Genomic DNA, 12,206 nt, shown 5'->3' with positions numbered 1-12,206 from the left:
GGGCTACAAGGTGCAACAAACAGGGTTATCGCAGATCACTTCATCCCATAACATGACTGCAAACTCCACGAAATGGAAAGCATCCCACATCGAAGCGGGAGCCCTGGGTGTCAGCGTGAGGCTGAGCGCACCAGAGAATCTGTCCGTCTGTCCTCTCTTGGACACTCTTGGACGTCTGGACACTCTTGGCATCGGAGCATCCCTGCAAAGCCTCCTTTGGATGCCTGCTGTCCCCTCCGTCTAGGCAGGGTGGCCTGGCTTTGCTGTTCCCTCTCAGCCTGAGGCATAGATCCTCCTCAGAGTTTTTCCTCCCGCTTTTCCATGGCAATTCACACATCATCTCCCTATGCTTCATTTTATTGGCTTTATCAAAGACTTTGTTTGGAAACACCCTGCTAAAGCAACAGGAGAGTAACCCCTCCACCCTGGCAAGGGAGGGTGGCTCATTGTCTCTGCTCTGCCCACATCCTGCTCCTCTCCCCAAAAGAAAAGAACCAACACCCCCCCTCAGGGTGGGGGAAAGGGCTGAAATCCAAGTCCTTGGCACCCTGATTGCCCTCAGGTCTCAGCTGGCAGCAGCAGGAGCCCAAGAGGGCTAAACTGAACCAAATCTGTGTGCTTGGGGGGATCTACACCCATGCGCACATGCAGGGATGCTACAGTGAGCGATCTACTACTACGAGTAGTAGCCTGGCACTGAGATTACGGCTGCCGTGGCACGGTTGGCAGCGCGGGGGTGGTTTCCGTTGGGGTCGGTACCGACGGCTGAGGAGGCCCCACGCGTGTGCCGGGGGGCCCAGCCCTGCCTGCCCGTTTCGGGGAGGGAAGATGAAGTTTCAGTGAGGCTTGACCTGAAGTGACATTTTGCCGCTTCTGTTTTTCTCACAGCTTTTGCAGTGGGGTGAGATCTCCGTCCCTGCAACCTGCTCGCCCTTCAAATGCACACGCGTGCCTGTGTGTCATTTCAGGTTAACTGAAGTGGCTGCTTCAATTTGAAACAGGAGCTGTTGTTTCATTTTTGGGGTTGCTTAACCCCCTCCTAACTGTAATAAACACTGTGATTAAGGACACAAAAATATTACCCTGGAGGAAGAGGACCAAAAGCTTGGAAAAGGATGAAAGAAACACCCTGATTACCCCTTTTAAAAATATGTTTCTTTAGCTGAAGCTGCTAAATTTGACTCAACTTTACACACTGGAAAGGTTTTGCGGTTGTTTTTTTACAGTGAATAAAGTGGTTTTTTCCTCATAAAAACCCCCACCAACTCTCAGGGTGAGTGATGCAGTTTCGATGTGTCACGGAGGCAGGGTGAGCGCAGATCCTGCCCTCAGGAAGATCGGTGTAAACCCCAAAACATGAGACTGGTCTCGAGCAGGTCTCCAGGTGCCTGAAACCACCACCTGGCCCCCTTGCTGCTGCAGCGCAGCATGGGGTGTGATTTCAGAAGTTTGTTTCACCCCAAGTTCACTCTGAGAGGGATGTAAGGCTTCGGTCTTGGTTTCTGGAGAACCCCATCCCCTGCCTGGGGAACATGGGGGCATCGGGGGTTTGAAGCTAGGAGCTCCTCTGTGGCCAGTCCCAGCCCAAGGAGGGACGAGGCAGGGAAAGGCAGGCAAGCTTAAGCTCCACCACAAAAGATCTCCAGCGAGTTGGGTCACTGTGCCTCAGTTTCCCCACATGCCCCGTGGAGATAATGCTATTGCCACACAGGCTGTCGGCAAAGCGCTTGGAGACTGACTTCCACTGGGGAGCTGGAGCCATGGGACACCTGGTTTGCTGATAATTCACCTCGTCCTAAGGCAGGTGTTTAAAATAGCTCCTGTGACTCACTGTGCCGAGAAGGGCCCAAGGGTTTCAGGCACCGCCTCAGGGGCAGCTGGATGTTTTCCTTGCGAAGGGACACAGGGCAAGATGCCACCTCCAAGTCTCCAGCTCTTCAGGTCCCTGCAGTGAGCCTGGCCCCTGCTCCCCAGGTGGCTTTTCTCCTTGGTGCTCCTCTGCGTTTTTCCAACTGTGGCAGGCATTTGGCTGTTGCTCATCTCCCATTCCCAGAAAGGGACGTGGAAAATATAAATGTCCCTTTTGCTGTGGTTCCGGTCTCCCCTGGCCAGTCCCTTCTGCATCACCAAGCACCTTAGTCAGGGATGGATGTGTACAGGAAGCAGCAGGCGTGATGAGTGCCAGCCCTTTGCAAGTCTCTAGTGCTTCCAGAACAGGAGGTCCAATGGCCTGAAATCTCAACCTGGTCCTGCTTCATCATTTTTTTCTGCTTTCTGAATTGCAGGTGCTTCCCCTGTTGACACCAAACAGTTGTGGAAGGGAGGTGGGAGAGCAATGCTGGCTCTGATTCGCTTCCACTGGATAACTCCTGTGTCTTCATCCTATCATAGCTGACAGCCCCAAAGGGCCGTGAACATTCCCCCCCCCCCCCCATTAAGGAGAAACAAGAAGTGAAAAGGCCTTTTCTTTTCCGCCAGTCCCTGTGCCACAACACAATGGAGATAGCATGGAGTGGAGCAACGTGCAGCCGATGCTGTGGCTGCTCATCTTCAAGTCTCCCATCGTGTCTACTGCGGTCCTTTCCCTGTGACAGAGCTTTTGGACATGAATCTGGTGGCTCTTGGCCTCGTGAAGGTTTTACTGCCCAGGAAGGCTGGTGCACAGTGATCAAACACGCACCGATCCTTTTCCAACACCCAAACTTAAGATGCATCCAGTTACCCTGGCAGGGCAAGATGGTACCTGGGCAGCGGGATCTTGCCGGGGGACACTAATGGCACTGTTCCCCCCTTGCAGCACAAGCCCAGTGGGTACAAAATCATCAACAACAGGCGGAAGCAAAGTGACTATCAGCAAGCCAGCCCCCATGCTGGACCTGGACGGCCTTTCTGTGGCGAGTTTTCTAAGAAACACCGCAGCAGTTGCAAGTGTTTACGGGAAGGGTGGGCCAAACTCAGCCTGCAGCCGGGACAGCCGCGATAGTGTTGCGATGGTGCTGGGGGCGGGGGGGGGAACACTACGGTGGCTGCCTGAGGGGCTCGGGCTTCTTGTGTTAGCAGGCAGCGTGACGGGGAGGTTTGCTTTCGTGTAAGAGCAGCTTCCCGGATGGTCCGGGGAAAAAGCGAGAGAGGAGGTTAAATACAAACCACATCTCAAAATAGGCCTAAACTTTGAAGGCGTTTGGAGCTGCGCTTCCTGCTTCTAGCAGCCTGAGGAAGAGACCAAAGATGCAGCTGAGTTAAAAAAAAAAAAAAGAAAAAAAGAAAAAAGCAAAACAAACAGAGTTAACACTTTCTGCTGAAGGCAGAAGCTGTGGTGACACAGCACACCAGATCACAACACGAGGCTGGGACATGGCTCCAGGGCCCCTGTTCCCTTGGACAGCAACCCCACAGCTCAGAGAGCAGTGCTGGCAAGCCCGGGATGAACTGGGGAAAGGGAACATTTCCCAGGTATGGGGGTTTTAAACAAGAAAAGCCTAGGGCAAGGCAAGGCAAGGATGGTCCTGCTGTGTCAGATCTGACAGAGGGACGTGCAAAGTAACCTGCGGAGAGGGAAACATGCCCCTTCCTTAGAGCAGGCACAGTCCTAGTGTACACACAGCAGCAGGTGCTCTGTGAGGTCAAGCAGGAACAGGACTTCAAAATTCATCACACTAATTAAAAAAAAACAAAAAACAAAAACCCAAGCAAACAAAAAAATCCAAACCCACCACCCCCGAAGCCGAAGCACTGCAGAGCTGGGAAGTGGAGTTTGACAGTTTGGAGGGTAAAAGCTCAAGCAAAGCGTTACCGCTGCTGACTGATAGCGACCAACTTCTCGTAATCCGAAGATCGACTTCCTCTCACTCCGCGTTAGCTGCAGCGGAGCTGGAGGTGGGGACAGCCCACCGGTGGCTTTCTTCACCCACTAGCACCCAGCATGCAACACCCACTCTGTACCAACAGAGCTGGAGCAACAGGATCTGCCTTACCAAAATTTAATTTGGCTGACAACATCCGGTGTTTTGTAAGGTTGCTTTGATGTTTGTTTACTCGCCATCCCCAGCACATGCTCGGCACCAGCCTGCGGATGAATGGAAAAGAAAAGGGCTCCTCCACACCCCTTTGATCTCTCCCAGGAGACCTGCTAGGAGCAGTCGGTGCTGGAAACACCCTACGGAGGGACAGGTCCAGCCTTCCCTCTGGTGCTTTCGGCTGGCTGGTCCTGGTTAGTGCTGTTTGGCAAGCCTTTGGGTAGCACCTTTGGAGTTAGTCTCAGCTGGGGACAAACCAGCAATCCCCGCAGTAGCCATGGTGTGGTCACCGCTATCCCGCACCCTCAGAGCATCCTTCATCCCACCCCACAATAAAGGGACATCTCCATCACATCAAGTAGTTCATTTTTATTTAAAACCGCATAAAAAAAATAAGATTTCTGAATTCCCCTGTACAATATTAACTATTAACAAAAAACCCGCCGGCTACACACTTGGTTACATGTAAAGACACGACAGCGCGGACAGCCTGGGCCAGCTCCCCCCTCCCCAGCCCCAAACAAGACACCCGTGAGGAAAACCAAAACTCATCTGCAAACTGAGATCTGCACGTGGCAAGGAAACAACAGCAACCAGAAGTATGTACACAGACAGCTGGGGAGCAGGCAGCCACTCCTCACCTCCGCCAGACATCCGACAGAAACACTACGGGCCCAGGGACGGACACAGGACAGACACGGAGGGAAGACCCGAATAGAAAACTGGGGCGGGGGGGGGATCAGCAGCTGTAGAAGCAAGGCGTGGGTTGCAAACCCACATGAATTATTATAAATAAATAAATAAGTTATCCTACCGGCTAGAACTCTTCCTTTAAAAAACAAGAACAAATTCATGAAAAATAAATTAAAAACAAAAAACTGGAAGAAAAAAAAAAGGTAAAATGTTATAACTATTAACAACTGTACATCAAGCTTTGCTCCTATATAACTTTGTACACATTTACAGCTCTGTTGGTTTGCATTGTTTGTGCATTCGTGAGGGCACAAGGAAGCAAAGAACCCCAGAAAATCCACGCGAGATGGAGGCACAGGAGGCAAGGCATCGCCTGCTTGGCTCCCAGGTGTCTTCTGACCTGTTTTCTTTTTGAAAAGGGAAAGGGAACTATATACCCAGGCGAGTCTTGGAAAAGCAGCAATGTAGGAAAATTCAAGTATTTCCTCCAGCACAGCCCAGATTGTAACTGAAGGCACTCGGGCACGGTGACAGCAGAGAAGACACAGCCATTTGGCCACAGCACCTGCCCTCCCCCCAAGTAAGTTTTCCCCCGTTGAAGCTTTTCTCACAATAAGGTCTCCGATCTTCTCGCAGTCCCAAAAGACACTTGGAAGCCTCCGAATACAGAACCAAAACAACAAAAAACTTTACTGGCAAAGCATCAAATGAGACAGGGTCATTCAGATGGAAGTCCAGGACAGCTGGGTTGGATGGTGGCCACCAGCGCTTGCAAGACTGGGTTTCCAGCCCAACTCCAGGACAAGGTGTGCGTGTCCCCATTCGATGCTCTCCGGCTCAGTGCTGCGGTCATGAGGAGAAGCCCGGTGTTCTTTGCTTCTTGTGGCCAGGAGATGCGTGGAGCTGTTACTTGCCAGGCTCCTGGATCAAACTGTGCAGGTGGATCTCTGCCGTCTCCTGGGCCAGGTGGATGTCTTGCAGCCAGGAATGGTTGAAGATGTCTTCTAAAGATGGCCGGTCCGAGGGGCGCATGGACAAGCACCACCGGATGAGATGTTGGCACTCTGGGGGAAGAGAAAACAGAAACCACCGGTCACAGAAGGCTCCTGTCCACCTTGTACCGCTGTCTGCAGAGCCCAGGCCATGCTGGGTGTGCTCAGGGCTGCGCCCAAACCTCCCCATCGGTCATCCATTATGGAGCAGAGGATGGCAGGACATGTGCCACCTCCTCCAGCTAACCATGGGAGGGAAAATCAAGCTCCTTGCGCCACCTCCTCCAGCTAACCACGGAGACGAACCTCCCCCATACCGTAAGAGCGGGATGCTCACGTGCCTGGTGCCATCTCCCAAAACCTGTTATCCCCCCTGCACTGCGAAGCAAGGTACTCACCCAGAGAGATCCGCCGCCGGAAAAAGAGCTGGCCCCGGATGATGTCCTCGTCCTGCTCAAAGGGGACGTCCCCACAGACCATGTCGTAGAGCAGAACGCCCAGGGACCAGATCGTCGCCGGGCGGCCGTGGTAGCGGTGGTAGCGGACCCACTCCGGCGGACTGTACACCCGTGTTCCTATGGGATACAGGCAGAGCTCATCAGGCAGATGCTGCCTGCTCCCAGACCCTCGCCTGAGCATCCCCAGGGATGCAGGGGCAGCACTGGGGGGGGGGGACGGACACACGGTGTGACCCGCCGCCCCCTCGCCAGCACGTGACTCTTGTTTACAAACTTTGGGTTGTGAAATAAAGCCAACGGTGCCGGAAGAGGGCAGCACGGGGCCGGGAAAGGCCGACCGTTACATGCAAAAAAAAAAAAAAAAAAAAGAAAACCCCACGGGTGGGGAAAAACCACGCCTACCCCCCTCCCCGTCTTGGCCAAAAAAACCCAATAATAATAATAATAATTTAAAAAAATAAGCCAAGGCAAACAAGGGGAGCAGAGCAGCCCAAGCCTTTCCGTGCCGGCAACCAAACCAGCCAGCGCACGGGTTTTGCAAGCCCCCCACCCCGCCCCATCCCGCTACCCCCCATGGGTGTTTGTTTTTGTCTGCCTGGCTCCCCCCACCCCAGCCCGGGGCAGGGTGGGTGGCTGAGGCTGTGGCAGGGCCAGGAGTCGGCTCCCGTTTCACAACATCCGCCCCAGCCAAAAAGCAACTTGGCAGCAGCTCAATAATTAATCCACACACACACCCCCAGCAAAGGGGGGATCCTCCAAGTGCCTGGCCAGGCTGGGCTGTGCAATGCCCGGTACCAGGAGCATCCCCCCGGGTGTGGGCTCACCGTCAAATTCGGTGTAGACCGTGTCCTTGAGGAAGGTGCCGGAACCAAAGTCGATGAGCTTGAGCTCGCCGGTGGAGAGGTCGACGATGATGTTCTCGTCCTTGATGTCACGGTGCAGGACACCGCAGCTGTGGCAGTGCCGCACGGCCTCCAGCACCTGGCGGAAAAGCCCCCGCGCCAGCTCCTCGGACAAGGACCCCCCTCTCGGTGATGAAATCGAAGAGGTCCTGGGACACCTCCGGCCGCTCCAGGACCAGCACAAAGCTGTCGGGCAGCTCAAACCAGTCCAGGAGGTGGATGACGCCGCGGAACCCGGAGCCCACCTTGTTCAGCAGCACGATCTCCAGTGGCACACGAGTGCCGTTGGGCTGTGGAGGGACCACAATGCAGTCAGTGGGGCTGATGCTGCGCCTGGGGTCTGGTACCCCCTGCCTGAGGTGCTCCAGTGACCCACTGCCCGGCCCCACTGGAGCCTGGGCATCCCCCCCTGCCAAGGGGACGTTCCAATGTCCCCCTGCCCGGCCCCACCAGTGCCTGGACATCCCCCCTGCCAAGGGGATGCTCCAGTACCCCACTGCCCAGCCCCACCAGAGCCTGGGCAACCCCCCTGCCCAGCCCCACCGGTACAGGGCATGCCCCCTGCTCAGGGGATACTCCGGTGCCCCCCTGCCCAGCCCCACCAGTGCCTGGGCAACCCACCTGCCCAGCCCCACCAGGTACTGGGCATCCCCCCGCCCAGGGGATGCTCCGATGCACCCCTGCTTGGCCCCACCAGCACCTGGGCATCCCCTCCGCCCAGGGGACGCTCCGGTGCCCCCTGCCCAGCCCCACCAGCGCTTGAGCATCCCTCCTGCCCAAGGGATGCTCCTATGCCCCACTGCCCGGCCCCACTGGTGCCTGGGCAACCCCCTGCCCGGCCCCACCGGTGCCTGGGCATCCCCCCTGCCCAGGGGACGCTCCGGTGCCCCCCGCCCGGCCCCAGGGCATCCCCCCTGCCCAGGGGACGCTCCGGTGCCCCCCGCCCGGCCCCAGGGCATCCCCCCGCGCGTGATGCTCCGCGTCCCAATAACCCCACAACCGTTGCCCCCGCGCCATGTCCCGGTTTCCACCCTCCCGGGCCTCGGTTTATCCCCCCCGCCCGTGATGTCCCGGTTTCTCCCGGTGGCCCCGGTCACTCACCAGCTCGCCCCACTGGGAGATGCGTTCCCGGGCCACGTGTTTGATGGCCACCTGCAAGCCAAGGGGAGCGGCGGGCTGAGCACGCCGCCCGCCGCGCCGGCTCCCCTCCTCCTCCTCCTCCGCCCCGCCGCCAGCCCCGCCACTTACCGGGGTGCTGTCTGAAAGGCGGATACCCGAGTACACCGAGCCGAAGCCGCCGCTCCCCAGCAGCGGGCCCACCTGGTAGAGCTTCTCTAACGGCTCCTTCTCCTTTCCTGCGGACGAGACCCGGCCGTCAACGCTCCGCCCGGGGCCCCAACCGTCCCCCAACCGAACCGCGCCGAGCCGAACCGGGCCGTAGCTCTCCTACCTGGCTGTAGTTTGGCGGCGTGCAGCTCCCCGCCGGGCCCCGAACGTAAATGGGCCAACGAGTTAATTTTCGAGAGCAGCATCCCGGCCCCCGCGCCCGGTATCGGGGCCGGTCCCGGCACCTCCCGAGCCGGACCGGGCACCGGCGGCTCGGGGCCGGCTCCCGGGCTGCCGAGCAGCGGCGGGCGGGCGGGGGAGCCCGGGAAGCAGGCGGCGGTTTGCCGGCAGCTGGGCGGGTGGGGAGCGGCCGCGGCGCGGCTGCTCCGCGCTCTGCCGGGCTCCCGTATGGCGCGGCCGCCCCGCGCCGGCCCCGGGAGTAGCAGCAGCCGGAGGCGGGTCCGGTGGAGCCAGGGGGCGGCGCTGAGGCAGCAGGCCCAGCCGCACCGGCCCGCCCAGCGCCGCCACAGCCAATAGTACGAGAGGCGGGCGGGGGGCTGCCCGCGCCGCGCCACGACGTGGCGGGAAGGAAAAGGCGCCAAAGGCGCCCGGGGGGCGTGGGGCGGCATCCCCCCGGCGAGAGCAGGGACGCGAAGAGCGAGCGGCGCGCCTAGAGCTGCAGCTGCGACTCGCGCTGCCACCGGTTACCCGGTTCTGAGCGCGCGTCCCGCCGCGTTCCCCGGTTGCCACGGCATCGGTGGAACTCGCGCTTGTTCGTTAAGCGCGCGCAAGAATGGCGGGGGGTAACGCCCACCCGAAAACGCGTTGTGAGGGGCTGCGTGGGGCTCGGCCCGACCGCAGCGGGGTCGGCTCGCCGGGCCGGGGCCGCCTGAACGCTCTCCCGGGGCGGCCGCAGCGTCCCCGCGGCCGGGCCGGCGCATCCCAGCCGGGTGGGAGCGGCGGAGCTCTTCCTCCTCCTGCAGCCCCGCGAAAACCCCAACGGTCTTAAACTTCGTCTTCACTTTAATATTTTTTCCTGCAGCCTCACAACTTCCTGGCGGTGCTCGGCACCCCCCAGACCCCATCTCGCCCCGTGCTGCCGTTACTTCATCACGGCCAAACCGGTGTCTGAACTTTTCCCTTTTCTAGTCAAAGCAGCAATTCCAGCTGAGGACTCTTGACCAACAACCCTTTTTTGAAAAAAATCCACCCCCCCCCCACCCCGACTCTTTCTTTTTTCCGCAGAAGTCGCTGGCTGAGATGCTTTCCCGAGTTCCAGAGATAAGATAAATAATTTACTGGATGGAGGTCTCTGATTACTCAGTCTATTAGCATTTAGAGCAAAGAGCTCCAGCCACCAGGAGCTGAATTATTCCAGACGAAGCCCATCTGGGCTCCCGAGTGAGACCGAGGAGTTCCCAGCATCCCACACATACTTGTGGGATGAATTGCTTGAAATCGAATGGGGCTTACTGGAAATGCTGGTGAGCTCCCGGCTCCTTTAGTATTTCTTTTTTTTTATATATAAAAATAATAAAACATAACCCAAATGCAACCCCCAAAGTGGACTACAGAGTTGTGGCTCAGCTGTCGTGCCGGCCGGGAAGGGTTCAGCACCACCGGGAAGGGTTCAGCATCACCGGGAAGGGTTCAGCACCACCGGGAAGGGTTCACCTCCACTGTTGCCTCTGTTATATTTTCGGAGAACATGGCACATCCTTTTTCAGGGGCTGAGACAGCTAAAACCTGGAAAACCTACACAGATTTTTACCCAGAAGATGACATTTTTTATTTGAGGAAAAGTGTGGAGAACTTGATGCAGCAGGCTTCATGCTTTTTTTTTTTGTGCCTTTTTTTTTTTTTTAATATATTATTGTTGTTATTTGGAGTGATGCAAGCTGAGGGTGGAGGAGAGGGGCAGGCAGCGCCTTTCTCCTGCCTTATTGCCACCCGACGCCTGGGCATATTCGGGACAACTGGTTCTGCCAGTCGGTGCTCAGCCGTGGGACGAGGTGACTTAGCATCTGGCCCCAAACTCATTATCAAATGCTTTGCCGGGATGATGAAAGGTACCGGAGGGGCTGCCCTGGAAACCCTGGCTCTTTATTGACAAACAAAGCTCACCCCGGGAGTGGCAGGGCTTTCCTGGGGGCTGCCTTCCCCTGACCTCCGTGGGAGGTGCAGCCTCCTTCCTCACTCTGCCCAAACCTGCTAATTAGTGTCGAAGGGAGCAGCGTGTCTTGCAACTCGGATGATCTGGGGCCAAATCATCCTTGTGCGTAAACCTGTCCAACTGCTAATTTCCCCAGGGGACTGAGTCAGCGGCTGCCTCTTCCTGCCAGCGTGAAGGGGTTGTATCCCCTCTGGGTTGGGGAAACCCCCCCATCTTGGAGGCGATGGGGAGACATTTCTCCATGCCCTGGCTGTGCAGAGCAGGGATGTGACCCTGTTTCCCGGCTGTATCCATCTCTTCCCAGAATAACCCACCCGGGTGCATCCCTGTTCCCCAGATGACCCCAAACCAGGACTAGGAGCCACCTTTTCCCCCCAGGCCCATCCCACGTACTCACCTTTCCCCTGCCAGCCCGGGCGAGGCCATTGGCATGTGTCAGACATTCAAGCTAACATGAAACAAACCCCATCCTGCTTGCTACCCACTTCACCCTCGTCTGTAGGCATCACTGCTTTTCCCAGCCCTCTTCCTGCGGGATGAAAGCCGCCGAGGATGGCAGGGGCAGGAAAGCAGCCCACCTTTTCTAGCACACCTTGCGCTTCCACGGACACATGGATGTCCAAGCGGGACTGCGGGTCCTGCCCCAACCAGGCGGCAACATCCCTGGCCCAGGCTGCCTCTTTCCACCCCTGGGTCAAACCCAATGCTTGATGTGAGCCCCTGGGGAAGCGGTTTGCAGCTCAGAGGAGATTGCACAGGGCTTGCAAAGAGGAAAAACCCAAGCAGAACCATGCCTGGAGAGATGCAGGACCCCAGGGTGGCACATGGAACTGGTGGCAGGTCTGTGAGAGAGGAGCTCCCAGCAGACATCGAAAGATCAGCTCTCAGCCCTGCAAACAATCCCGGCAGCTTTCGGGCTCTTCAGCGGCATTCCAGTCTAACCGGGGCTGCCTTGCATGATAATCAGGCTTAATTACTGCTTTATCGCTTGATTGCTGTGCTGGGCCCTTGGAGCTGCAGTGTTGCTTTCGCAGTTTACTTTTTGTATTTCCTCCCCCTCGCCTTCCCTGCCAGCACAATTAGCAAATAGGTGAAAATGGGGAGGGCCAAGCTGATACCCAAGGGGGAGAGAGGGGGGACTTGCTGCTCAGGGGTCCCTGGGGTGGAGAGGCAGCAGATTTGTAGCCAGTGGAGGGTTAAAACTGAGGTTTCCACCGGTGTCTTGCAGACAAAATAGCAAGGTCAATGCCAAACCAGGAGTGCAACCCCATATCAGCTCCACGAGCGTCCCCCTTCCGGAGGGGACAGCATCCCTGGAGGAGGGAGGGGAGGACTGTGGGGCGATTAAAGCCGTGACACAGAAAGGCCGTGGTTTTCCTAGCATGAGCTTTGAGTCATTGCGTGACCTTGGCTGCGTCTGCCCGTGGCTCCCTCCGCTTGGGCTCAGTTGCCCGCAGAACCGGCTGGCCCAGGGCGTGGGGCGAAGCAGTGGCACAGACCTGCTGGTCCTTGGGGAAAGCGTGAAACCTTCCTCAGTCAGGCCAGCAAAGATGCTCCCGCCTACGCGCAGTGAGCAATCCTCAGCCACACCGGCGAGGAAGCAGGCGCTGCCCTCGGCCAGGCAGTGGGTGCTGCGGTAGGGACAC

The 12,206-nt window shown here is 57.6% G+C and overlaps 1 protein-coding gene across 1 annotated transcript; it reads right to left on the bottom strand.

Annotated features, from left to right (window-relative positions):
- Positions 1–4,370: 4,370 nt before the first annotated feature.
- PIM1 (Pim-1 proto-oncogene, serine/threonine kinase) lies at positions 4,371–8,815 on the bottom strand. Its single transcript, XM_055728353.1, is given in 7 exon segments — positions 4,371–5,773; positions 6,100–6,276; positions 6,984–7,182; positions 7,184–7,351; positions 8,163–8,213; positions 8,310–8,416; positions 8,512–8,815. Coding segments are annotated over 7 exon segments (942 nt in total). The 5' UTR covers positions 8,594–8,815; the 3' UTR covers positions 4,371–5,615.
- Between the last annotated feature and the right edge of the window lie 3,391 nt (positions 8,816–12,206).

Source organism: Falco cherrug, chromosome 16 (assembly GCF_023634085.1).
Source record: "Falco cherrug isolate bFalChe1 chromosome 16, bFalChe1.pri, whole genome shotgun sequence".
In the NCBI taxonomy this organism is placed as follows: domain Eukaryota; kingdom Metazoa; phylum Chordata; class Aves; order Falconiformes; family Falconidae; genus Falco; species Falco cherrug.
The sequence above is the reverse complement of the archived record's forward strand: the minus strand, read 5'-3'. Positions and strand labels throughout refer to the sequence as shown.